General features: G+C 56.3%; 1 protein-coding gene across 1 annotated transcript in view; it reads right to left on the minus strand.

Moving 5' to 3' along the window:
• UNC5A (unc-5 netrin receptor A) overlaps positions 1-7,919 on the minus strand; it is a 68,945-nt gene extending 61,026 nt beyond the window's left edge. Inside the window, exon 1 of the mRNA XM_024247168.3 lies at positions 7,670-7,919. Coding sequence (XP_024102936.2) covers positions 7,670-7,739 — 70 coding nt within the window. The 5' untranslated portion in view covers positions 7,740-7,919. The remainder of the gene's footprint in view (positions 1-7,669) is intronic.
• Positions 7,920-25,016: the final 17,097 nt, after the last annotated feature.

Genomic DNA, 25,016 nt, shown 5'->3' on the forward strand with positions numbered 1-25,016 from the left:
TAAAAAACGTAAACAGTCTATAGCCCCCAGGGGCTCCTCCTCTTCCCGCCACACAGTCTCTGCTCTTAGCAGAAGGAGAATGCATTTGGGTGCCAGGGGCTGGAGTGGAGCCCCAGCCTGCAGAGGACAGTCGGCACCTGGGGCAAGTCGGTGCTCGGCCTCATCTGTAAAACGGGAATGGCGACACCGGTGCATCGGAAGCCCCGGCCTGCAGGAGGTGCTCGGGTTATGGGGACGTTCTCCTCCCTTTGGCAGCGAGATCAGCCCGGGGTCTTCGGAAGCCCCAGGCACAAGATCGCCTGAGAAGCCCTGCGCCCACCCACTTCTCAGGGGACCCGGGAAGGGCGGGCAGGGGCAGGGGCTGCAGCTGGGCTACAGCACGGAGGCGGGGCGGAGGCGGCCGCGCGGCGGTGCCCGGAGGCTGGACGCCCGCTCCCCGGGCGGCAGCCGAGCGCTCAGCCAGGAACTTGTTAACAGGCCCCGAACAAAGAGCCGCTAATCCGGCGGGCGGCCGCGGGCGGGCTGGCGGGCGGAGGGATCCCGCCCCTTCCCGGCTTGGCCGCCGGAGTTTGCACCGCGTTAATTACCCCGCACCCGGCTGCCCCGCGACACGACCCCCGGCCTGGACGTCCCCTGGCGTGAGCCTCCCGCAGCCCCGCCCGACGGGCGCCGCGGCGAATGGCGAAGCCCCTCGGCCCCGGCTGCCGTGGGCTCGGGCACCCGCGCCCCACGGCAGCTCACGTGCCCCGCAGATCCGCCGGCCTGAGGGCCCCGCGTACCAAGCTACCTAGACAGCCGGGCTGGGACTGCCGAAGCCAGAGACACGCGCTGAGGAGGGGCTGCTACCCGCCAGTGACGGGCACATTTGTTTGGGGGGGCGGTGGGCGGGGTGGGGGGCGGTGCTGGAAAGATGCAGACCTAGGAAAAACCACTGGCCCCTCGGCTCCACTGGGTCCCTGCCCCGATTAGGAGGGGTAGAGTCTAATTCAGGGAGTACTCCCCTAGACCCCCACAGCCTCTCCACTGGACCTGCTGGCCTGGGGCACGGGAGTTCCACCTGCCGCCCTGGCTGGGGACACATAGGGCAGAGGTGGGATGCAGGGTCCGGACCTCCCTCCCCAAGGCGCTTCAGGTGCTGTCAATCTAGACAGACTCCCCCGGCCTTCCCCCCACCCCCTCCCCATCTCAGCTACATATTTGCCTGGAGCTCAAGGTGACCCTGCGCCTTCCAGACGGACACAGCTCTGATATCGCAGTGTGGGAGAGACCCGGCTCTGGGGGCCCCACCAGTCAGGGTGACGGCTGGCCCTTGGCGCTCCCACCACAGCACAGAAGCAGGGGCCTCAGGGCCCCTCCCCCATCAAAATGGTACCTAAAACTTCCCCTTTCCCAGTTACTCTGGGGCTGAGCAGCTGCCACTCAGACCTCCCAGAGCTCTGTGCGGCTCCCCCTCTCCCACCTCAAACAGGGCTGGGAGGGCCAGTCAAGGACCACTTGCCCTTGCATGACAAGAAACAAAAAGGAAGCCAGGCCTGTCCCCAGCCCAGAATGGGAAGCTCACCCCAGGCCTTTTCCCTCCCGCCTGGTTCCCCAGCTGCACCATCTTCCACAAAGACAGCCAAGGACTCCCTCACTTCCCGAAGGAGAGGACTGAACAGTCCTCTGCCATGTCATCATCAATTGCTAACATGTATTGAGTGCCCACTATGTGCCAGCACTGACACGCTTCAGCCCGTCTAATCTGCACAAAATCCTAGGAGGTCGGTTATTTTGAGTCCGTTGTACAGACAAGGAAACTGAAGCCGTGCAGGGAGGAGCTGGATGCAGGGCCAGGAGGCGTGCACTCTTGGGGGCTGGCCCTACCTTTGTGCCTAGGCACCTGCCTGGCCTCACCCTAGTACTGGTCCAAACCCAGCCACAGAGCTTGCCAACTCACCCATTTCACTACCTCCTCCATGTGCCTGGGGTTCTGGGCCCCTGGGGTCTGAAGCTGCCTGTCGCACCTGACATCAGTGCCCAGGAAGGGGGTGGGCCTTGGGCACTGGGACCCTGACCTTCTGGGCGTCCTGAGAAGGCCTGTTTCTGACATAGGAGGTATTTGCCAGCAGAGGTGGGCCCTCAATTCCTGGCCTAGGGGTTGGGACTCACAGTCCCCAGCTCTGCCTCACAACCACTTTTGGCTCTGCCCCAGCAGCCACCTGGCTCTCCAGCGATGCAGGCAGCCCCTGCCAGGGCGGCTGATGTCTGTGGCAGGTGCTGGGCAGGTGTGAGCAGTTCCTGGGGGAGCCTGCTGCTGAGTGCGGAGTCCACCCCAGGCTCCAATACAGGCATCATTGGGTATACTACACCCTTTAGTATACAGAGAGGCAAACAGCCCAGAGAGGTTAAATGATTTGTCTAAAAGATCACACAGCAATCAAATAGCAGAGAGAGGACTAGAATTTTGTTCTGTTCAGGGCTCCTGCCCCACTCTGTGCCATGTCTCGAGAGTCAGAGATGATCATCAACACACAGTTGCATGACAAGCTGAGCCCAAATCTTCATCTTCAGAACCTCCAAACAACTGCCCCTTGTGCATTGGAAGCACTGATGTCTGAATCAGGCCTAAGTCCCTGCAGTGGGTGGTGTATGTGTCAATGGCGGGGGAGGGGGGACGCTTCTTCCAACCAGAAGGGGCCACTGCCTGGGCCTGGGGCAGTGGGAAATGAAGCAGCTCACACTGAGATGCATTTTTCTCCTGTGTCTGGGCTCGGGCCCTGATGTCGCTTAAGTCCCCACCTCTGTCCCAAGTCATGCCATCCCCCCACAAATGCGAAGGAACACAGAGGAAGGAGACAGATAAGCTATGGCACCTACTAGGTGTCGGGGTTCACCCTGAGTGCCCTCTCCACATTGCCCATCAATCTGTTACTATAACCCCAGAAAGCAAGCATGACCCATTCTATCAATGTGGAAACAGGCTGGGGACTGCAAGTTGCTTGTCCAAGGACACGAGGCTTGGGTTGGAAGTTGGCCCTGACTGCCTCCTAAGCTTACCCTGTCCTTTCTGCTTCACCTGGCAAGAATACAGGGTGAGACTCCCCAGAAGGCAGGAGGACCCTTCAATGCCATTCCCACAGGAGCAGACAAGGAACGAAGGGGTGGGCTGGTGGAACTGATTGCAGGAAGCTGAGCTCCTGTCTGAGCGTGGTTGGGCCCTGGGGCTCAGCCTCAGGAACCAGGAGTCCCACCCCACGTAGGAGCTGTGCAGAGCAGCCCACGTCTTGACGTGACTCTGTGAATGACACCATTTGCTCAAGAAAACATTCACTCTGGGAAAATCCATGCCAGGGTGGGGATGGGGGTTCCTACTCAACAGACATGGGCATACGACTTGCGTGAGTGGCCCACAGGCATGCACCAATGTGAGCTGGTTTGCTGTCCATACATGTGGCTGGGGCACTGCATCCCCCACCCCAGGATGGGGCCTAGTTTTCCCGGTCCCCACCCTCGACAGGAGGCTGTTTCCAGCCTCCCTGGAGCATGGCAGTCCGTGTTCAGGGACAGGGATGGGGTGGTTGCTGAGAGGGGCAGAGCAAACATCTCTCCCTGTCCCCAGCAATAGCAGCCCTCCCAGCTTGGACAGAGAGCACAAACTCAAAACGGGGAAATGAAGAGAAACAGCACCTGGCTGGCAGTGACTCGGAGCAAGTTGAGGCGGAGAACAGGGTCACCGCGCCATAAACAATGGCAATACCTGAGGGAGGCACTGGAGGAGAAGGAGGAGGCTCAGGTCAGAGGCTTCTGGCAGCTTCCCCAGGGCTGAGGACTCAGTACCTCAGTCTTTCTTTAGCCCACCCAAAGCACATCAGTATGCCAGGACCCCTTTGCAGGGGAGGAGGTGGGAGGCCTTTGGGAGGGGCTGGACTGAAGCTGCGGGCTTCACAATGCAGGGATCCGCAGCAGCAAAGGGGTGTGTCCCAGGTCTGGACAGAGCCAACGTTGGGGTGTTGGGTGGGGAGCATGCTGGCGAGGTCAGTGGCACGAGGCTTTGCAAGGCAAGGGAGCTACAGTCTGGAAGCTGGAGCTTGCCTGGGGGTGCCCACCCCACCAGCAGTCAGAGCCAGGGAGGGCACCTGACCTCCAGATAGACCAGCCCAGAGCTGATGTGGGGTGATGACGAGGGAGGAAGGTATTTTCCTAAGGGCCCAAGGGGGCTCAAGGTTTAGATTGACCTGCAGGCACCGGGAGTCACCGAAAGCTTTCTAGCAGATTTCCAGCCTGGATGCCAGGGGATGCCTTAGTCTGAGTGGAGGAGGCCCGAGGGGAATGGGTGGTGGTGGCTGCTGCAGTGGTCCAGGTGAGGGAGAAAGGAGTGGAGCAAGACAAAGAAGTCGAGAGACATGAGCATTGTCACAAGTAGGCCTGAGCTGGAGGACTTGGTGACATATTAGATGTGAAGCGTGAGAGAGAAGGGAGAAGCAAGGGAGACGCTAAGGCTTCCAGCCCCAGGCTGGGAGAATAGGAGGAGGGGACGACAGGGCCCTTGGGAGGAGGGGGCATCGGGAGAGGGGTGGCCTAGAACAGGAGGCCCCGCATGCATGTGCGTGGACAACAGGTTCCCAAGTGGCAGCTAGGCCCAGCACTAGAGCAGGGGAGCCCCACCCCAAGCTCAGGGCAGGCTCCTGCCTTCTGAAGCCTCAGAGCTCCAGCCTGCGGGTCTGGGCCCAGAGCAGCAATAGGCAGGAAGAACGGTTGTGAGGACAGGGGCTCTCTGGCCCTTGGCTGAGGCCAAAGTTGGTTGCTCCTGGGAACCAGGGCCGTGACCTCTGGTTGTGGGCTTGGTACCTGGATCGATGCCTATCCCTAGTTCCTGAGAGAAGCCCCCCCTCCCAACGCAGGCAAGTGGGGAGCAGGCAGGCAGCAAGAGGACCAGCTCTCCCCTGGGGGGACCTAGGGGCCCCAAAGCCCAGGCCACCCCACCCGCAAGGCAGGGCGAGCAGGAGCAGGGTATCTCCTAGCCCTGGAGTATTAAGACCCCCTCAGCCAGCTGCATTCTCCCAAGTGTGGGGGTGGACAGACGAGTCCTAGGTCAGCCCTAAGTATGGGGATGGGGTCTGAGAAGGAAGAGCCAGGCTAGATGGTTGGGGTCAGGTTGGGCAATGCGGCAATGCCAGAGCATGGCACCCCTCAGCCCCCTCTTCAACGGAGCCAGCTCCCAAGTCCCTCCTGCTCAAGACTGCAGAGGTCTGGGTGACAGGGAAACCACAGGGGCAGGGTGGGGGTGTGCATGCCAGCTGCGTGTGACGGGGTTTGAGAGGGAAAATCCTGTGAGACAGATGGGTGCTTGCGTGCGCGGGCACAGAGAGGGCCTGCAGGTGCAAGCGTGCTGGAGGGACAGGCTTTTGTGTGATGTCCAGCAATAGAGGCTGGGCGCGTGGCCTGGGGAGCAGGCGGCTGCAGTAGGTTGCACTGGCCCCCGGCGCCCCCTGCTGCCCGCTGGCCATCCCTCCCTCAGCGGCTCACAGACACATTTTTCACCGGAGGCTGTTGCCACAGAGGCAAAAGGCAGCGAGGGAGGAGCCGGGGTCACCGCAGGGCCAGCCTGCCTGGGCGTCCACATGTGCCCAGTGCCTTTGGGGCACAGGGGGAAGGGGGTCCCAAAGAAGTAGGGCCAGCCCCTCCCCACCCCATGGCCTTCAGGAGCTCCTCCCGCCGGCCCAGGGGCAGAGTTGATGCCTTGGGGCAGGTTCTGCCTCAGCCCCTGCAGCACCTGTGCCCACCTGCCAACTCCCTGGGCAACCTGGGGCCAGGCCTCAACAGATGCCCTGCCAACTAGGGATGCAGTTTCCCCACCCCACAGCCTCCTGAGGAGTCCATGTGGCAACCCCCGCTCCAGGCTGCAGCACCCTGATTCACCGGTACCTGTGCCCCCTTATCTGTACACGCTCACCTGTGCAAGTGCACACAGCCGTCACACACGTGCGGCATGCTGGTCATCACACACGTTTATCGGGGCACACACATACCAACGCTGCACACAGCATGCCAACCCCCCTCGTTACCCGGGCACACATGTCAACCCACAGCCTTCACACGTGCTCACGTGGGCGACATGCAGCTATGACCACACAGCCCTCACAAGCATCAACTCAGAAAACATTTCCAGGGTACCTACTGGGTGTCGGGCAACACCCCACCTGTGTGTGGGTCACTAATACCCCCACCTCATCATGGACAACAGTGCAACCTGCATCCGAGTGCTCATCTGCAGAGGTGCACACATGCCCCTAACACACACATGTGGGGGACACGGACACACACCCAACAGCAGTTCAGACTCTCAGCTTGGTCAGGATTAGAAGGAGAGGCCCTGGGGAAGAAGAGGGGTGCTGATGGAGAAGGGAGATAGAGGGGGTGGGATGGAGTAGAGAGGGGTACTGAGGAGGCAGGATGGGGCGGGAGGTCAGGCAGTGGCGGGTGCAGGATGCGCTGCGCAGAGACACCCTTTAAGGAAACAGCCATCAGCCTCAATCATCAGGCTGGCCCCTGAGCTCTCACTCATTGATCTCTGATCAATCTGGTTTGGCAGCTCAGAAACCCCAATGCTCCCTTCCAACACCTCTGTTATAAGCAGCGGCCTGGCCAGGCTGGGGAGTAACCGCCCAGGTTCTAGGGGCAGCAAGAATCGAGAATTGCCAGGGTAAGCCTCAAGCCCCCTTGACCACACAAATGGCACCCACCCCCCACCACCACAGACACATACGCTCAGCTCAGCTAAGTGCATGGGGGGCAGAGATCGGGGGGCAGAGATCAGGAGGCCCCCACAGCTCAGCCTAGGTGAAGGCTCAGGGAGAGCAGACAAAGGATGCAGGGGAACTTCCTCCCCCCAAGCCCCCTCCCAAGGGAATGAGGTGGGCTGAGGGCTGAGTTAGCAGTGGGTTAGGGTGACCAATGGGGCATGCACGGACCAAGAAAGGCTATGGAGTTTAAGGAAGAAGGGGAAGCTGGCGGACCAACCACACACAACTCTGGCCCCCGCACCAGGGAGGCCAGGAGCCACAGCCCCGGCCACCGGGACCGCGGCGCTTTGACTGTGCTGGCTGCAAGGACTGGGGGCTGGTGTATGCGCCTCCACGCCTGAGTGTGTGCGTGTGCGAGCGTGTGTGGCGGGGACAGAGGAGGACACTGTGTTCTGGACGTGGGCAGAGGCCAGGTGCCAAGCTGGGAGATTGTGAGTGGCTGTTTAGGGCAGATGCTACCGGGAAGAGGTATCTTAACGGCTCCCCGCACCCCCCATTTCCTGGGCACTGGGATAGGCTCAAAACCCTCTAATCTTCTAATCCGAATCCTCAAAGTCAGGCTCCCTGGGGTTGATCCAAACCCCCAGCCCTGCTCAGGGCCCAGGCAACCAGCAAACTTCCCCCACCCGGAGGCGTCGGGTGTCTACACTCGCCAGCCCCGCGCGCTGACAGCTGCTCCTGGACTTGGCAGAACCCAGGCTTCAGGGAGAGCGCGCGGGGAAGCTGCGCAGCAGCAAGAAGAGCCCCCCGCGTCCCGCCTCGCAAAGTTTGGCCTCGGGGGGCTCCCAGCCGGGTCTGGCAGCGCTGGTCAGGGACCCCCAGAACAGCGAGCGTTCGCGCGCACGGTCCCCCGCAAGCCTCCCCAGAGCGCGCGCGGCGTGACTCACCCGAGCCGCGGAGCCAGGCGGCGAGGACTATGCCCAGGAGCGCTGGCCACAGGCCGGGCCGGACGGCCATGGCCGCGGGCGGGCCGGGCGCGGGGCCCCGCGGGCGGGAGGGCGGCTTTAGCGCCTCAGCCCGGAGCCCCAGCTCGGGGCGCCCCCGGGGCCCATGCCAGCGGACTGCGCTGCCTCCGGGCGGCCGGCTGCCGGGCGCACGCGGCGCGTGGCTCCCTTGGGCACCGGAGCGCAGCAATGCAGCCGGGGCGGAGCGCAGCGCCAGCCGCGCCGCGCACCGAGCCAGCCGCGCCGCGGAGCCCGCAGCCGGAGAGCGGGCCGGTGGGCGCCGCAAAACCCGGACTGGAGCGACGGAGCGGGGCGGCGGCTGGGAGGGGCGGGGGAAGGAAGGAGGGGCCGGGCCGCCCGCGCAGCGCGCGCGGGCCACCCCCAGCACCGGGAATCCCTCTGGGCGATGCCTGAGGCTCCCCCAGGGAGGGGCTTGGGGTGGTGGGCGTGGAGGCCTCCCACCGCCCCGCGCGGTCTCCAGGGACAGGGGCAGGAGTCTGAAACCCGGAGTGGATCGGTGCTCCGGATCCGGGCTCTCGCGGGCCCGCCAGTCTGCGCACAGGTGGCCCGGGAGGGGCCCAGGGCTGCGGCGACCCCGGCGCGGCGCCAGCCTGCGGAGAGCCGCCCAGGGCAGGGGTGCCCCGGGCAGGTTCCGCTGCAGTCCTCTCCCCCGCCCTTTCCTCGCGGCCGCGCTCCGGGGCCGTCCGGGCGCCGCCGTACGCTGCCAGCCCGCGGCTTGGTTAGGGGACTGCGGGAGAGCGCCGGGGCCCTGGCCCGCGCGCAGAGGTGCCCTGGCCACCAGAGCTGGCAGGCCAGACTCGGGGACACCCACAGTCCCAGCCTCGCAGCCTGGTGGATTCCAGGGGCGCGCCTCACACCATGACCCAAGGTTTCCCTAACCCCTCGGCGCCGTTCGCCGAAGGAAAACAACCTTCAGGCGCAGCGCACCCGACTGGGCGCGCGGTGTTTGAGCCCCGAGAGCGCACGGCGCCCGCGACGTGGGCGTAAAGGAACGAGCTGGGCTTTGGCAGCCAGGGAGACCGGGGGTAGGGTCTAGGCGACTTCACCTTCTAGCTCTGTGACCTTGGTCAAGTCACGTCGTCTCCTGGAGCCTCCAGCAGTGACCGCTGCTGGAGTCTCCTCGCCCCACCCCCATTCCCTAATCAGGTTAAAATAAACAGAGGGCTGCCTTGAAGGAGAAAGGAAATGACAGCCGCGCGCGGTGTGCCTGGGGGGAGTGATCGGAAAAAGAGAGGGTCCTAGTCTGGGTCGGGAGGGGAATGAGCAGGGTGAGGGCAGGGTCGCAAACTCAAACGCCTACGGGGCCGGTCGATAATATAAATTGGCGCTGCAGCCTAGGCGATATTAGGAATGGTCTTGCTTCCACAAAGAGATATGAGCTCTCCTATATTTCTTGAGACACGAGGCCCTCTCTCGGTCTGTCTTTTGTTTCCCACTTTTGATAGAGAAGGGTTATGAAAAATGTTTTGCTTTCCTCTTAAGTCTACTATAAAAAACACCAGCTAAAGCTCCAGAGGCAACCATACAGAAGCTGGGCTCCATCACCAGGGAGGCAAAGGGCAGTGCTGGGGACAGGGCACAAGGATCCCATCTCAAGGGACAGCTGCCTCTTCTGCCGGGGCACAGTATAGCCGCATCTTCCAAATTTTCAACAGAAGCCGTCGTATGTGAAATATTCTGATTTAAAATTTTTAACTAGTAAAAAATAATTTTTTTAGACTTCATGTGAGCCCAGGGGAAAATGTCCACCACCTTCTGGTTTGGGAACTCTGCTTTCGGGGCTGTTTGAATGTACACGGTGTCAGGGCCTGATCTACTCACATGTCTCGTGTGTGTGTGTGTGTGTGTGTGTGTGTGTGTAGGAGCAGTGTGTGCCCAGGCTGCTCCTGTTGGCACCATAACACCCCTCTTCAGCCTCTGCAGGAAAGAGGTGGGTGGGACAGGTGAGTCAGCAGCAGGATCTGCCCTTGGGGCCCATGGTGTAGGGGAGATGATTAGGAACTGGGGATTGGGCACTGGAGGCTGGTGGTTGAGGATGAAGGAGCAGGATTGAGGGCTGGGGCATAAGATGACATTATAATAGTGTATGCTGTGTCTAAAGGGATGGCTGGGTGTGGTGGGTCACACCATAATCCCAGCACTTTGGGAGGCTGAGGCGGGTGGATCACTTGAGGTCAGGGGTTTGAGGCCAGCCTGGCCAACATGGCGAAACCCCATCTCTACTAAAAATACACACACACACACCCACACACACATACATACACACACACACAGAGCCAGATGTGGTGGTGGGTGCCTGTAATCCCAGATACTCAGGAGGCTGAGCCAGGGAGAATTGCTTTAACCTGGGAGGCAGAGGTTGCAGTGAGCCAAGATCATGCCACTGCACCCCAGCCTGGGCAACAAAGCAAGACTCCGTCTCAAAAAAAAAAAAAAAAGTATGCTGGACACCACTACGTCCTTGCATACATTTATAATTTGGCTTGATCCTCACATGCAGTCCTGTTAAAGAAACATTATTATCCCCATTATGCAGATGCAGTAGCTGAGGCATAGGGAGAGGAAGTGCCTGATTGCTCAGGGCCAACCTTATTCAATAGACTGCAGTGGTAGCTAAGATGCATCCTTGGGAGGTTTGATTTCAACGTCCATGTCCTCATCTTTCCTCCTGCTACAGATTCTACTCTGGGATTTGAATTTGGGAAATGAGGTTTGAGATACAGGAAAGGAAGGGTCTTTTCTGCTCAGTTGGCTGCTTTGTTCACTTCTTTTCTTGCCCCTCTCTCTTCAGCCAGAATGGAATGGTCTATGTAAGAGTCAGGATAGATTAGGGGATGTCGTAACAAATAGTCCCTAAATCTCAGTGACTTAAATCAACAAAGGTTTCTCATTTGTCCATCATGGGTCTACGACTCCAGGTCACCCTCACTTGAGGACCCAGCCTGACAGCAGCCACTCCAGAGGTACACCCACCAGCTATCAATGGCTCAGCCCAGACATAATGGATCATGTCTGGTCACAATCCATTGGCCAGAACCAGCCCCACAGTCCCACCCAAGAGGACCAGGAAGTATAATCCCACCTCGTGCCTGGAAGGCAGAGCTGAAATAGGTGGAGAGTAGCATGAGTGCCTGCACAGCCTGTGGTCCCAGCAGGATCTGGCCCCTGCCTTCCTCTTCAACTCTGCCTAGGCCCTGGCCATAAGGCCCCCCAACCCCTCACTTTGTTTCTCCAGCATCCAAGCTCATCCCACCTCCAGGCCTTCCCATTTGCCTTTCTTCCTAGAATACTCTGTCCCCAGATCTTCACGTGGCTGGTTCCTTTTAGTCACCCAGGCCTCAGCTGAACTGTTCCCTTCCAAGTGATGCTCAGAGTCATGTCAGGAGAAGGAGGAGGGGTGCCCTTGCAGAAAGGGGGAGTAGGTGTCTCACTGGAACTCTTCTTAAGAATCCATGGTGAAGAGCTGCCAGGAAAGGGTTTGTCTCAGACCCTAAGGTAGGATGGCCAGATGGGAAGAGGACTCCTGAGAGCTCCAGCCTCCTTTGCTTCTGTTACTCAGGCAAATTTTTCTTCAGAAGATGAAGTCTTGATCTATCCTGAATTTTCAGGGCAAACAGTTCTGCTTCAGAACTGGCATGGCAGCAGGGCTCTGGGCCCCTGTCTCACCACCCAGACACCCTGTAGCTGTTCTGTGGTGAGACTGCTCCCTGAAAGCATCTCCTGAAGGGGTTGGCAGGTGTCCTGCCATCAAGGCCTGATGCACAAGAGGAGTCCTAATCAACTGTCAGTCAGTGACATCGCACTGCTAATATCCCCTGGACCTGGGCAGCTCAGACCCTGTGCTGAGGCCATCATTGACTTGAACATGCACAGAAGTTCCTATGAGTTGCTTGGAGTATAAATTTCCATGTCCTGCCTATCCTGATTTTGATCCAGGATGTCTGGGGAGGGGTCTAAGAATCTGCTTTTACCATACCCTGTAATACCTACAAGATGTTTCTGCTGCTGCCAATGGTCTGAAGACTGATCACACTTTGAGGGACATTGTCCTAGGTCTTTGCCGTAGGTACTATCAACAACTGGGTGTCCCTCACCTACCCTTTAGGTCGCTGGTTTTCTGCAATTAAATGCAGACACTTAAATTCATCCCAATTATATTCCATCATATTACATCTAATCCCTCTTTCCCATATGGAGCCCTCTCAGGATGTGGTTGCTGTTAGGGAGGGTATTTGCTATTTTCTTCTGCTTCTGTCATTCTCAGATGACATTAGGAAGTCACATATACTTTCAACCAAGTCCTTACTAAACAGGTTGCTGCAGGCAGGACCAAGGACAGAGCCCAGAGGCTCCCCACTCGAGATCAACTTGCATGTTGCACTGGGGCAATAAACCAGCTGTTCCTTTGTCCACTCAGGAAGCCTCTGACCACACCATCATTCAGCTCACATCTCACTGCTGCACCCACAAAAATAAATGGAAAGACTTAGCAGAGCCCTAGAATCATGAGCTTCCAGCTTTGCTCCAATCTACCAGACAAATAACCCAATTGATCAGGAAATTAGTTCAGTAAGCAGGTCTTGGAGACCCTTAAGCAAGACATTGGATTTTCTTTCTTTCTTTCTTTCTTTCTTTCTTTCTTTCTTTCTTTCTTTCTTTCTTTCTTTCTTTCTTTCTTTCTTTCTTTCTTTCTTTTTCTTTCTTTCTTTCTTTCTTTCTTTCTTTCTTTCTTTCTTTCTTTCTTTCTTTCTTTCTTTCTTTCTTTCTTTCTTTCTTTCTTTCTTTCTTTCTTTCTTTCTTTCTTTCCTTCCTTCCTTCCTTCCTTCCTTCTTTCCTTCCTTCTTTCTTCTTTCTTTCTCTCTCTCTCTCTCTTTTTTGAGATAGGGTCTGGCTCTGTCACCCAGGCTGGAGTGCTGTGGCACTGTCTTGGTTCACTGCAACCTCTGCCTCCCAGGCTCAAGTGATCCCACCTCAGTCTCCCAAGTAGCTGGAACTACAGGCACATGTCACCACACCCAGCTTTGTTGTTGTTGTTGTTGTTGTTTTTGGTAGAGAAGGGGTTTCACCATGTTGCCCAGGCTGGTCTTAAACTCCTAAGTTCAAGCCATCTGCCTGCGTCTGCCCCCCAAAGTGTTGGGATCACAGGCGTGAGCCACCACGCCTGGCCAAGACCATTGGCTCTTTATGGTCGGTGCTCTGGTCCAAGTGTTCACATCTGCCCACTGCTCAGCATCCAGCTTCTGTCTTCTGGAAGCAGCTTCCTGTCTTTCTTTGGAAGGATCACCCCTCCCCACCATCAGCACACAAGATTCAGGTCGGACCCTCCCCTTCCAGTTCCAAAAGACAGCAAATGCCCAGGCCTGGCCAATCAGCACCCACTGTTCCCTGAAACACAGTGATTGGTTCAGAGATGGGCATATGACCCAAGCCAGGCCATTGAGGCTCATTTCTGGGACTTTTGTTGGAACAAGGAGAGAAAGAATTTCTTTTCTTGCTGTACTTGAAGCTGGAAAGAAATGACCTGATCTTGGTAGCACTGCCACAATAAAAGGGCATGCCTGAGATTGAAGCTGGGGTGGAGAGGAGCAGAGCCTGGAGAAGAGAGGCTTGCAGAATCCTAGTTCATTGTTCAAGCCCTCAGATTCACCTGCTTCTGAGGCTGCTGATACCCCTGAATTCTTCAGTTAGATCAGCCAACACATTCCCTTTTGAGCTGTTTAAGCCCATTTGCGGTTTTTGTCATTTATATTTGAAAACAAAATAGAGGGCTCGGTGCTGTGGCTCACATCTGTAATCACAACATTTTGGGAGGCTGAAGGGGGAGGATTGCTGGAGGCCCTGAGTTTAAGGCCAGCTTGGGCAACATAGAGAGACCCTGTGTATTAAAACGTTTTTTTAAATGAGCTAGGATTGGTGGCATATGCCTGTTTTCTAGCTACTTGGAAGTCTGAGTGGGGAGGACTGGTCAAGCCTAGGAGTTTGAGGCTGCAATGAGCTATGATAAGGCCACTGCACACTATCCTGGATGACAGAACAAGACCCTATCTCTAAAAAAGGGAAAGAAAAAAGAAAAATAATATAGAATTATCCTTTATTAAAAATCTACAGGGTGAGCATTTATGACTGACTACTATTTGTAAGGCTCAATGCTACCCACCGGGGGAATCTGCAGCATGTTGGAGAAGATACAAATGTCCTCCCAGTTGTAAGTTGGGGTGGAATGAGAGCCAGATCATAAAGGAAATGATTACTTTGTGAGGGATAAGACAGGAGATAGAACTAGAAATAAGCCCCTTCAAAGGACCCCCAGCAACATCTGGACCTGTCCCCTCTGCACACAAACCCCAACACTCACCCGTGCTCTGAATCCAACACACACACAGCAAGCCAGCACCTGCTCAGTCTCCACAACGAACACAACACAAATGCACTTCCCACACCCAGCTCACACATGTGCATACCGGGTAACTGATGACAAGCAGTACAGGCACTCATGTTCCTCGTACAGTTACATACATGTACAGACACTTCCATATCTCCCCACTCCATTCCTGCACACACTGTTCACATGCCTACCCTCCATGCTGCCCCGTTCTACTGAGCACTTCATGCCTGGGCCTTAAGGCTGGCCTGGCTGTGCCTCAGCACAAGAACTGGGATGTCACTGCCTTGGAGCCTCCAGGACCAAGGACAGCGCCCAGCATTTCTTGAGAACTCTCCAGGTGCCCAGGACAGGACTAAACTCTGTACCTGGTTTATCTCCTTCGATTCTCACAGCCCCTTATGAAGCAGATGTGATTATTGTACCCATTATGTAGATACAAAAACTGTGGCACAGAGAGGGGTTGTAACTTGCTAAAAGCCACTAAGCTGGTAAGAGATGGAACAAGGATTTAAACCTAGAAGCTGCTCCAGAAATGTTTGCTGAGTGATTGAAAGAATGTTCAGTCTAAATGGTTTTATTAGAGACACATCCTCCTATGATGCATGTGTTAACACACACACACACGCACACGCACACACCCAGAAACAACCTTTCCCAGTTCTGTGAGCTCCGTGACATCTGTCTCTGAGATCTCCCTGGCTACACAGTCCCCTTTTCGAGTTTTCCTGCTGGGCACTCTCAGGCAGGTTGGGAGAGCAGTTCCCTGCTGAGGGGCCTATGTGAAAAAGAGGGGGTGGAGAATTCTCAGAAAGGGGCAGGAGCAGAGGAGGAGGAGGATGGGATTGGACCAAGTGGAAGCCTGGCACCATGCCCTTTGCAGATGACCTGATGAGTATTTTGCAGAGTTAATTTCATTAGCGTCTCTGGGAGATGAACAATTAGCAAGATGCTCTCATGCCTTTAAAAGCTTAAGAGAAGGAGAAGCCTGCCTTTCTTGCTTCCCCACCAGACCGCAGCATCCCCCACCCCCACTCTTCTCCATCTCTGTGCCCATCTCCATCATTCATCCACCCTTGTCTGGTCTTCTCTCGTGCCCTCACGCCCTCAGAGCCACTTCTACCCCCACCCCACTCTGCTCCTTGGCCACCACACAGCCCCTGCCTCCCTCTTCCAGGCTCCCATCTCCCCTGCAGCCTCATGCTGGAGCTCTGCCCACACCGCATCAGTTGGTCCCCTGTGTTCTGATCGCTCAGACACCCAGCGCTGGGGCCTGGCACTGGCCCAGCCCTCCAAAGAGACACAGCTTTCTTTGGCATCCAAAGAAAGCTGGGCCAGGTAGGCGTTCTCTGGTTTTGATTGATTTTGCTACCAGGTCTCTGGCAACTTCCAGATGGGGTTCCAATGGGGATTGGAGCTCCCATGCCAATCCCAGGGTGGGTCTGGTAGGCAGGACAGAGGTAAGCTTTGACTCAGTGAACCGAGGGCTGGGAGAGGAGGCAGAAGTTTACCTCTGCCTTGCTTACCAGACCCACCCTGGGATTGGTATGGGAGCTCCAGTCTATTGGAGAAGGTTGGGACCCACAGAAGGGAGGCCCAGGTTTGTGTGTGGGGCATCTGTGGCTTTATCAAACAGGTGGAAAATGGGACTGCAGACATTCTGGGACAGTGTTTGTCCCAGACACCCGCTGCATGACCGTGGTCCTGAGAACACACCCTCATACTGCCTCCTCCACGCCCTAAGGCAGTGGGAAGGGTTCTGGTCCAGCCACCAGGCTCCCGCAAGCCTCGTTGGGGCAGCCCTGGGGTAGTGCTGGCATAAGGAGGACTGGCTAGCTGGGTCTTGAGTTCTCTAGGACCAGGTCAGGTCTCTAGGCGGACCTTCCTCCCTCAGACTAGATGGCTCCTTGGTGATTCAAAAGCCCCTTCAGCCCCAGACCCCCACTTCAGGCAGGGTATCAGAACACCCTTGGAGCTTGCTGAAACCCCGATGTCAGACCCCTCTTCAGGTCTACTGACAGGATCTTTAGGTGGGGCCCAGACAGCTGTGTTTTAAGAGATTTCCAGCTGGGCCCTAAAGACTGGGAACCACTGCATGCAACATGGGCCAGGAGTGGGAGGAGAGTGGTCACACCCCTGAAGCCAGGCAAAGAAACCCTTGCTCCCCTGCAGGGACTCTCAACAGTCTGTGGGAGGGTCTCCTTTCTCCAGGAGCAGGGTAGAAGCTGGTTATTCCAGGGCAGGTAAAAAAAATTCTGTGTCTCTAAAACACAGATATACACACACATATACACATACACACATACAGTGCATAACCAGATATACAGTGTATCTGTGGTCTTAACATTTCAGGGGGGCTACTAGGGATGAAAAGTCTACAAAGGCTCCTTATGGGGGCAATGGTAACAAACAGGCCGAGAAACACTCTTACTACTCAAATGGCCTAGGAAGCACAAGAGCACAACGAATACTCCACACCTGGATGTGCACACACACAGAAACACAGGCAACACACACACACACATACACAGCCCACACCGGGATGTGCACACACACAAACACAGGCAGCACACACACACATATACACAGCTCACACTCGGATGTGCACACACAGAAACACAGACAACACACACACACATATACACAGCCCACACCTGGATGTGCACACACACAAACACAGGCAACACACACACATATACACAGCCCACACCTGGATGTGCACACACACAGAAACACAGCCAACACACACACATATACATGCAGCCCACACCCAGACATGCACACACAAATATACTCCACACCAAGGCATTCACACAGTCACACACACACACCCCACACCCAGACACGCACACACACACATATACATGCACCCCACACCTGGACTGAACACACATACACACACCCTACACCCAGACATGCACACACAGATATACACATTCCACACCCAGACTGAATACATACACACACACACAAGTCACATCTGGGCACACACACACACCCCACACCCAACATGAACACACACACACATTCACACATGCAAACACACCCAGGGTCACACACACACACACACACACACACACACACACCTGGACATGTACACACACATGCAGGGATACACATGCTCCCAGGCACACACACACACAGGCCACACCTGGACACAGCCCACACACTAGCATGCCCCACACACAAATGAATAGAAAGTCTCTCTCACACATATGCAAACACACACACTCTCTTCTTCACCCTCCCACACAATCATCAAGAGACTCCAGTAACACTGCATTAGTGAAGAGGAGACTAGGTTAAGATTTTAATAAGATTTTAAATAAATAAATATACCTTTACCAGGACACCATGTTTTTTATTAATGTGACATCTTGGCCTTATGTTTCTTGAGAATAGAGGAGCCACACAGCCATCTTCACACATGGCCACCCGTGCATGCGTGTGGGTGTAGAGTTGTTTTTGAGATGAGTGTGTGTGCTGTTCATGGCTGTGAAGGAGACACACGTCTCCATGCAGGTGTGTACGTGCAGGCATCTTCTAAGTGTGTGCTGAGTGTGAGTGTCATGGGCAACAGCTCAGGAAGAAGCAGTGTGTGTGTATGCTCACTGTATGTGTGTGTGCTCATATGTGTGTTCTCATGTGTATCTGTGTGTGCGTGCTTGTGTGTGTGCTCGTGTGTGTGTGCTCAGGTGTATGTGTGTGCATGCTCATGTGTATGTGTGCTTGTGTGTGTGCTCGCATGTATATGTGTATGTGTGCTTGTGTGTGTGTACTCATGTGTGTGTGCTCGTGTGCGTGTGCACACATGTGCTATGACTCTGGGGTCCTTAGGCAGACATTGTCAATTCCGAGAGCACTCAGTCTCTCAATTCTCCCTGTTCTCCATCGTATTCCTTACTTTTGCCAACACACTGCACACTCCAGGAATATGTGCTGAACGAGTGAATGAACAAATGAATGTAATTTAAGCATCTCAATTTCTGCTCTCTTCATTAAACCTCATAAATTGCCCTGTGACTTAGATACCATCCTGCTCATTTTACAGATGAGAGGACTGAGGCTTGGAGAATGTGAAGCAGCACCTCCACCATCGCCATCCACATCTTCTACCTCCCAGGCTCGCACAGGGCACACTGGCTACCCTGCGGACCCTTGGGAGACCCAAGGAGGGTGGCCCGGGCTCTCCCTTCTCTGAGGTCGGGTCAGCCCTGCTCAGGTCGTTGCAGGAGGGCTGCTGAAGAGGCAGCCTTGTTGGAATCCGGCGCCCATGGTAAGATTCTCTTGTGAGGTTTCCAACAATCCCTGCCCACATTTTCCTCCGCTCCTTCCTGGTGCCACCAGACTCCTGGCCCTCAATGTCTGCTGCCCTGGCCTCTTGAGAGTCCGCTGGAGCTAGCGCAGAGCAGATGGGCGATGTTCACCCAGAGCAGCCATTCTGACTCAGTCCCTCGGGGCTGGTACGTACTGTGTGCCAAGGTTAATTAAACCGGTAATTAGAAGGAGAGATGCTTAATCTATCTGGTTAATAAAATAACCCCCCTCGCATGAGCTTGCGGACGCAGTCACTCTGGGCGGAAGCGGAGATGTCGCAGCCCCGGCATCGTGGATCAGCTAAGCGGAACGCTGCTTGCTGTCTGTGGGCCTGGCTCCTGCCCCGCGCCGCTCCCCGAGTCCTGGAACCAATTCCTGGGCCCACCTCAGCCACTTCAGGGTGGGATCTTGGAGGAAGCTTCAAGGGAGGTCAAGCCCTGGGAGATAGCTGGGGGTGTCCAGTCCCAGAGAAGGCGCCGCGGTGACAGGCGGCACCACAGTTTTGTCCACCAGGCACCAGACCCAGGGCAGCGGCTCAGCACCCCGGGGGTCTCCTCTGTGGCCGGGACCCTCTCCTGTCCTTTCCTCACTCTCCTTTCCCTTCCTTCAAGGGCGAGCTCTGACCCTCGCACTCTAAATTATATCCTTGGTGAATATCTTTAAAAATTAATTTGTAATCTTACATATAAAACATGAATACATTGTTTTGTGTTTTTAAAAAAGACTGCACATCACCCCGCCTCACATCCTTGGTTTTTCCAGAGAGAAAGCCGCTGGCTGGGTCTGCTGCGCGGCCTCCTGGGCCTTTCTCTCCATGGGTGCAGGTCTATATGTTGGCATCAGTCACTAGATTTTTACTATCTGGTCTCTTGCTGTATGCTTCCTTCAGCGGTGTGTCTTTCCCCCTCACTAACCACATGATTAGCTGATGTTTTCTGCGGTTACATTTCATCCAGATGGAATTTTTCTGGATGAAGAGAGGAGCCTCCCCCGCCCTCAGGACCCCACGCTGGGAACGTCTTGGAACCTGTATCAGGGCACCCCCTGAATGTGGACCCTCAGCCCCAGGGGTCCACCCTGCCCCACCCCAGGCTTGTTGCCACTGCCCAAACACTGCCCCAGCCCCTATTCCCCCTGTACCTGGAGTGGGTCAGGGTGACAGCAGGCCCCTTCCCTCCTCCATCACGGAGACTACCGCAGCTCACAGAGGACAGGTCTCTGTGTGCGAGGCTGCCTCAGCCCCGCTGTAGCGGCCGCCTCCTGCCAGCCTCAGAGGCCCCCCAACAGGGTCTGGCTCAGGTGCAGGGTCTTCAAAGAGACAGGCCACCTCCCACTTCCCACCTCAAAGGATAGCCTGGAGGGACAGGGCCTGAGTGACAACAGCTCCCTGGGGGCTGCTCACCTGCACGGCTGCCCCGCTCTCTCTCAGCTCCTGGCAACAGTGAGAGCAGACCTAGCTGATGGGCAGCAGCCACAGGCGAGGGCGGACGTGTGCAGGTGTAGGGGAACAGGTTTTATTAACCTCGTAATGATCCGCTTAATGGGCTTTGAAGTCAGGTGCATCCAGCAGCTAGAGCAGGTGGCCCCGAGGCCACAGGGTGTGTGCTGGTGGGACTTGGGAGTCTGGAGGGTCTTTAGCCACCAGAGCTCCACGCCAGTTCCCAACCTAAAGGGAATAACAGGACACATGTTTATTATTATTTTTTAAAGGGGCATGAAATCGATTAGAGAGTGAAGGCAGGACTGGACAGGGCATGGGCTCAGCCCACCTGGTTGCTGGTGCCAGCTGTGTGGCCTTGGGCAGGTCACATCAGCATCTGAGCACGGCCCGCTCACCCTCACCCACCCATCTGTCCATCAGATATTCATTCAATCAACAGGTATTTATTGACCCCCCCCCCCCGCTCTATGTCAGGCCTTGAGCTATGTGGAAGACCTTGTGTTTTTGGAGCCAAGTACTCCAGTGGGGGTAGCAGGTGGGAGAAAGACTGACAATAAGTAAGCAAACAAATAGAACAACAAGATAATTCCAGAGGCTGCAGAATATAAAGTGGGTAAAGTGAGAGAGGGGTAGAAAGGAGGAGTGGAGTGCATCTCTATGGAAGTGTGGCCAGGGAGGGCCTCTGAGAAGGTGCCATTTCAGCAGAGACCTGATTGAAGAGAAAGTGGCAGCAGCCGTGGGGAAGACCTGGAGGAAAAGTGTTGTGGACAGAGGGATCAGCAAGTGCAAAGCATCCTGGGGGGAAAGGAGCGGGATGTGTTTCCAGACCCCAAGGACCGGCGATGCAGCTGGAGCCACGGGGTATGGCAGGAGAACATAAGTAGGGGATGGAGTCTGAGAGGTGGGCAGGGTCCCAACCCTCAGAGCCCTGGAGCAAGGAGAATCCAGAATATTGCAAGAGCAGAGTGAAGCCAGGGGAGGGTTCAGGAGGGAGTGACAGGATGTGATCTGCAGCCGAAATACATTCTTCTGGCTGCCACGTAAGACGACTGGGTAAAAAAGGGGGGGTTGGGGTGGCAGCCAATCATTTTTAAGCCCGTTTCAGTTCCAAAATGCTGTAGTGCCTCGCCCCTTTTCTGTTCTACAACAACACTAAGGATAATCTGTAACATTTGAAGGGTGTTTTCAACGTTTACAAATCACATTCGTGAACAATTCTGTTTCATTCTCACAGAGGCGCCGTTCAATACTCTCCCAGGGAAGTGGACTCCTCTGACCACCTGCAGGGCAGCCCCAGAGTGGAGCCTCCAGGGACCTGGGACCTTCGAGTGCTCTGCTCACAGGGCCAGCCGGAAGGCTGAGAATGCCACCATTTTTCTGGCAGTGAACATCCGTTGTCTGCCAGCCAGGGTCCCAGACCCCCTCTTTGGGTAGTGGTGCTCCCATTTTCCCTTGAAGAACCTGCACCACCACCTCCACACACAGGCTCTGTGGCTCAGATGAAGCCACTGTAGTCCTGGCTCCAGGGTGGCCAATCAGAGTTTCCCAACATCCTGGCTTCCACAAAGGTTGGTTCAAATTGAGTCCTCCATTTGTACCAGTGAGAACCAATCCTGAGGCTGAAGCCTGGGCTTACATAGAAGATGCTCCCTTTCAGGTGGGATGGGCCACATGGCAGGGTAGGAGCCGGAAGGGCTGATAGCCACCAACTGGTAAAAGCCTGCCTAAGCAGGGAGCCCCCACAGAGGAGGGCTGACAAGGAGATAAGGAAGGAGAGACTTGTTCTGTTGGAGCACCCTGATCTGGCCATACCTGAAGCCAAACTTCTCTCACCCTAGGGACTCTTCGATGACAAGAGCCCATGAATTCCCCTTTGAGTCTGAGCTAGTTTGAGATGGATTTCTGACCCTTGCAGCTCAATTGGGCCCTTACCAATAAATACACATTTGTACACCCTTAAATGTTTATAAACAGACTCACACACAGGGCTTGATTCAGTTCTTAGAGCAACTCTGGGAAGTAGGCACTTTTTTTTTTTTTTTTTTTTTTTTTTGAGATGGAGTCTTACTCTGCTGCCCAGGCTGCAGCGTGGTAGTGCGATCTTGGCTCACTGCAACCTCCGCCCCCCGAGTTCAAGTGATTCTCCTGCCTCAGCCTCTCGAGTAGCTGGAATTACAGGCGTGTGCCACCACGTCTGGCTATTTTTTTTCTTTTTTTGTATTTTTAGTAGAGACTGGGTTTCTCCATGTTGGCCAGGCTGGTCTTGAACTCCTGATCTTAGGTGATCCGCCCACCTTGGCCCCCCAAAGTTCTGGGATTACAGGCATGAGCCACTGCCCCTGGCCAGAAGTAGCCATTTTTAATCCCCATTCCACAGAGCAGGGCAGTGAGGCCAGAAGATCGAGCTGCCAGGATCAGAGCGAGGACTTGGACCCCAGCCTTCAGTCATTCCCCTCCTGGAGGACCAGTGTGCCACACACAGGATCTCCCCCAGGGAACTTCTTTGCTGTCATGAGCCAGGCCTCTATGCCCCTCCCTTTGCCCACTGAGGCCTAGGACTGGCCTGTCTGGCTTCTTTTTCCTGGCTGCTGTCCCCTTCAGCCTGGGGTTCTTGGAAGCCAGACCCTCCTGCCTATGAAATGCCTATTGTGTGGACGGCTGTGCTCCAGCACATGGGGACACGGCACTGAACGGGACCAGCACTTGCATTCTGCAGGGTGGAGACAGATGAAAAACACAGGAAGGAGATATTTTCAGGCAAGGATACCTGCTATGCAGAAAAACAAATGGACAAAACTCAGGAGATGTGATCATGAGCAGAGGAGGGAGAGGGTGCTGAGTAAGATGACGGAAGGCCTCTCCTCTGAGACCTGAGTGATGAGAAGGCGCCCAGTGCAACAACAGGCTGCTGAGTTTCCCAGGCAGAGAGCACAGCCGTGCAAAGGCCCTGTGGGGGACTGGGCTGGAGGAACAAGGCTGCTGCGGAAGGAGGGCCAGAACGCAGGGAGGGGTTGGCAGGGGCAGCCCTGGGTACATTTATAAATTTGGGCCTTATTATATGTGTAGTGGGAAGCCAGGGGTTGGGGGCGTCGATAAACAGGGGAGGGACAGCTACAAAGCTCACTCAAGAAAGAGCAGTCTGGTGGCTGCGGGAGGATATGTGGTGGGGACAGAGGAAGCAGGGTGCGCCCAACCCACTCCAGCCCTCCCAGTCGGATTCTGTTGAGCCCCGAGCTCTCTTCTCATCTGCAGACCCCCGTCTTCAGCTCTGGGCACCTGGGGAAGGATGCACTTTGACGAAGTTCAGCCAGGGGATTAGCGCCCCACGGAAATGGCCTCCTATTTTCTATTATGTTCATCCACAAAGGCACACTTCTTCATGCTCCAAGGGATCTGCCCCAGGGGAAGATCTTTTCCCCTAATGCCGAGGACCAGGTCCCTCCTCAGTAAGCGTCTCTGGAATTTGGAGAGTCCAACCCCCAATACCCAGCCCCCTCCGTGGCTGCAAGAGGCAGTGTTGTGAGCATGAGTGGACACTGTACCTGTGTGCCCACGGGCTCGTGAGCGGGAGCAGATGACTGAGGGCAGGAGGAAGGGGAGGGAGAGATCCTTCTCCGGGAAGGATCCTGGTGGAGGAGAGAAAGGCCCCAGGCTACAGGAACCCTGCCGCCACCTCTGCTGCCTGTCTGCTTCCATCAGGAGAGCCATCGGCCTCACAGGCTATTTTATCTGTGTTTATTGTCTGTCTGCCTGTGTCTCGCTCTATCTTCTGATGTGCCTGTCTCTGCTGTCAGATGCCCCCTCAGCTGGAGCCAGTGTTGCTGAAGACAGGCACAAGCCTCATCTTCTCCCTGAGGGCAGCATGCACAGCCTTTGGCCCCTGGGGCCTCGCCGCCTCTGAGAAAAGCAAAAACACCTCCTCAGCTGCACAGCCCTTTACAGTTTGCATTTCTCTATCCCACGCACATGTTTAATTATATCCTTGCCTTGTTCTTGAAGGAGTTTAAGGCACTAACCCTCTGTTTGTTCTTCACAGTGACATTGTGGGGTGCACAGGCACAGACTTAGCCCATTGGCAGCTGAGGAAACCGAGGTGGAGCCAACGTGTGCGAGGGGCAGGGCTGGACTCCAGCCTCGGGCGCGGGTTGGGTTGCTGGTGCAGGGAGTTTCCAGAGCCCTCCCTCTCCCGGAGTTTCGGAGGTTGCACTACCTGGAGGTGTCCCATGCCACCCTGCCCTGTTGCGGGCTCAGCAGGCTGAGCTGGTCACTTCCTGGTTCTTTTAGGCCCCTGGTTCCTCAACTTTCCATCTAAATTTCCTGGGGAAGGCTCCTGTAAGTGGGGGAATCCCTTGGGGAGTGGGGGAGAGGGAAGGGGACTCAGTCTGGGCCAGGGATGGAGGGTGGGGTGCTGAGGGCCGCTGTGAAGTGCCTGCCTGGGCCCCACCCTGCAGCCTGGCCACGAAGGGCTAGGCCTGGGGAGGGATCGAGGGGTCTGCAGGAGGCTCGGTGGGGAAGAGCAGGGGCTGCCCAGCTGACAGCAGGTGACAGGATGGCTCGGCCGAGCTGCTGCCGCTGCAACAAAGGAAGGGAGCAAGGGGGGCGACGAGGCTTGGCCACCGTTCTCCCAGCTGCTCTGGGTTTGAAGCTGAGCCACTTTGCTGGCTCCAGCACAGCGCGAACAGGTGGCAGCAAGATTGGCACAGCCAGGAAAATCCATCTTGCGGAGGCCAGCGTGCAGCAGAGCGGGAGAGGAGCAGCCAGACGGAGGGGAGGCAGAAGGAGAGGAGGGGAGGGACTGCAAGGAGGGGATCCTGTCATCCCCAGGCCCGGCCATCCCCAGGGCAGCTCCTCCCAGCTTCCCCGACACATGTCCATGTGTGCCCACAGAGCCAGCTCTGCACTCAAGAGACCTCCAGAACCCTCAGGGACCTCGGGCCGGCCAGGTCTCCTACCTGGGAGGGCCCACAGGGCACCTGCCTTCTCCTTTTGCCCTGTTGCCCCTGCCTTCCAGACAGCCTCCCCTCCAGCTTGTGCCAGGTGGGCTTCCTGGCACAGGGAACACTTGAGCACCTGGGGTGGAAGGAGGCACCTGGAGCTCCCAGGTGGGCTCCCAGCTCCAGGAGTAGCAG

Source organism: Pongo abelii, chromosome 4, assembly GCF_028885655.2.
Source record: "Pongo abelii isolate AG06213 chromosome 4, NHGRI_mPonAbe1-v2.0_pri, whole genome shotgun sequence".
In the NCBI taxonomy this organism is placed as follows: Eukaryota; Metazoa; Chordata; class Mammalia; order Primates; family Hominidae; genus Pongo; species Pongo abelii.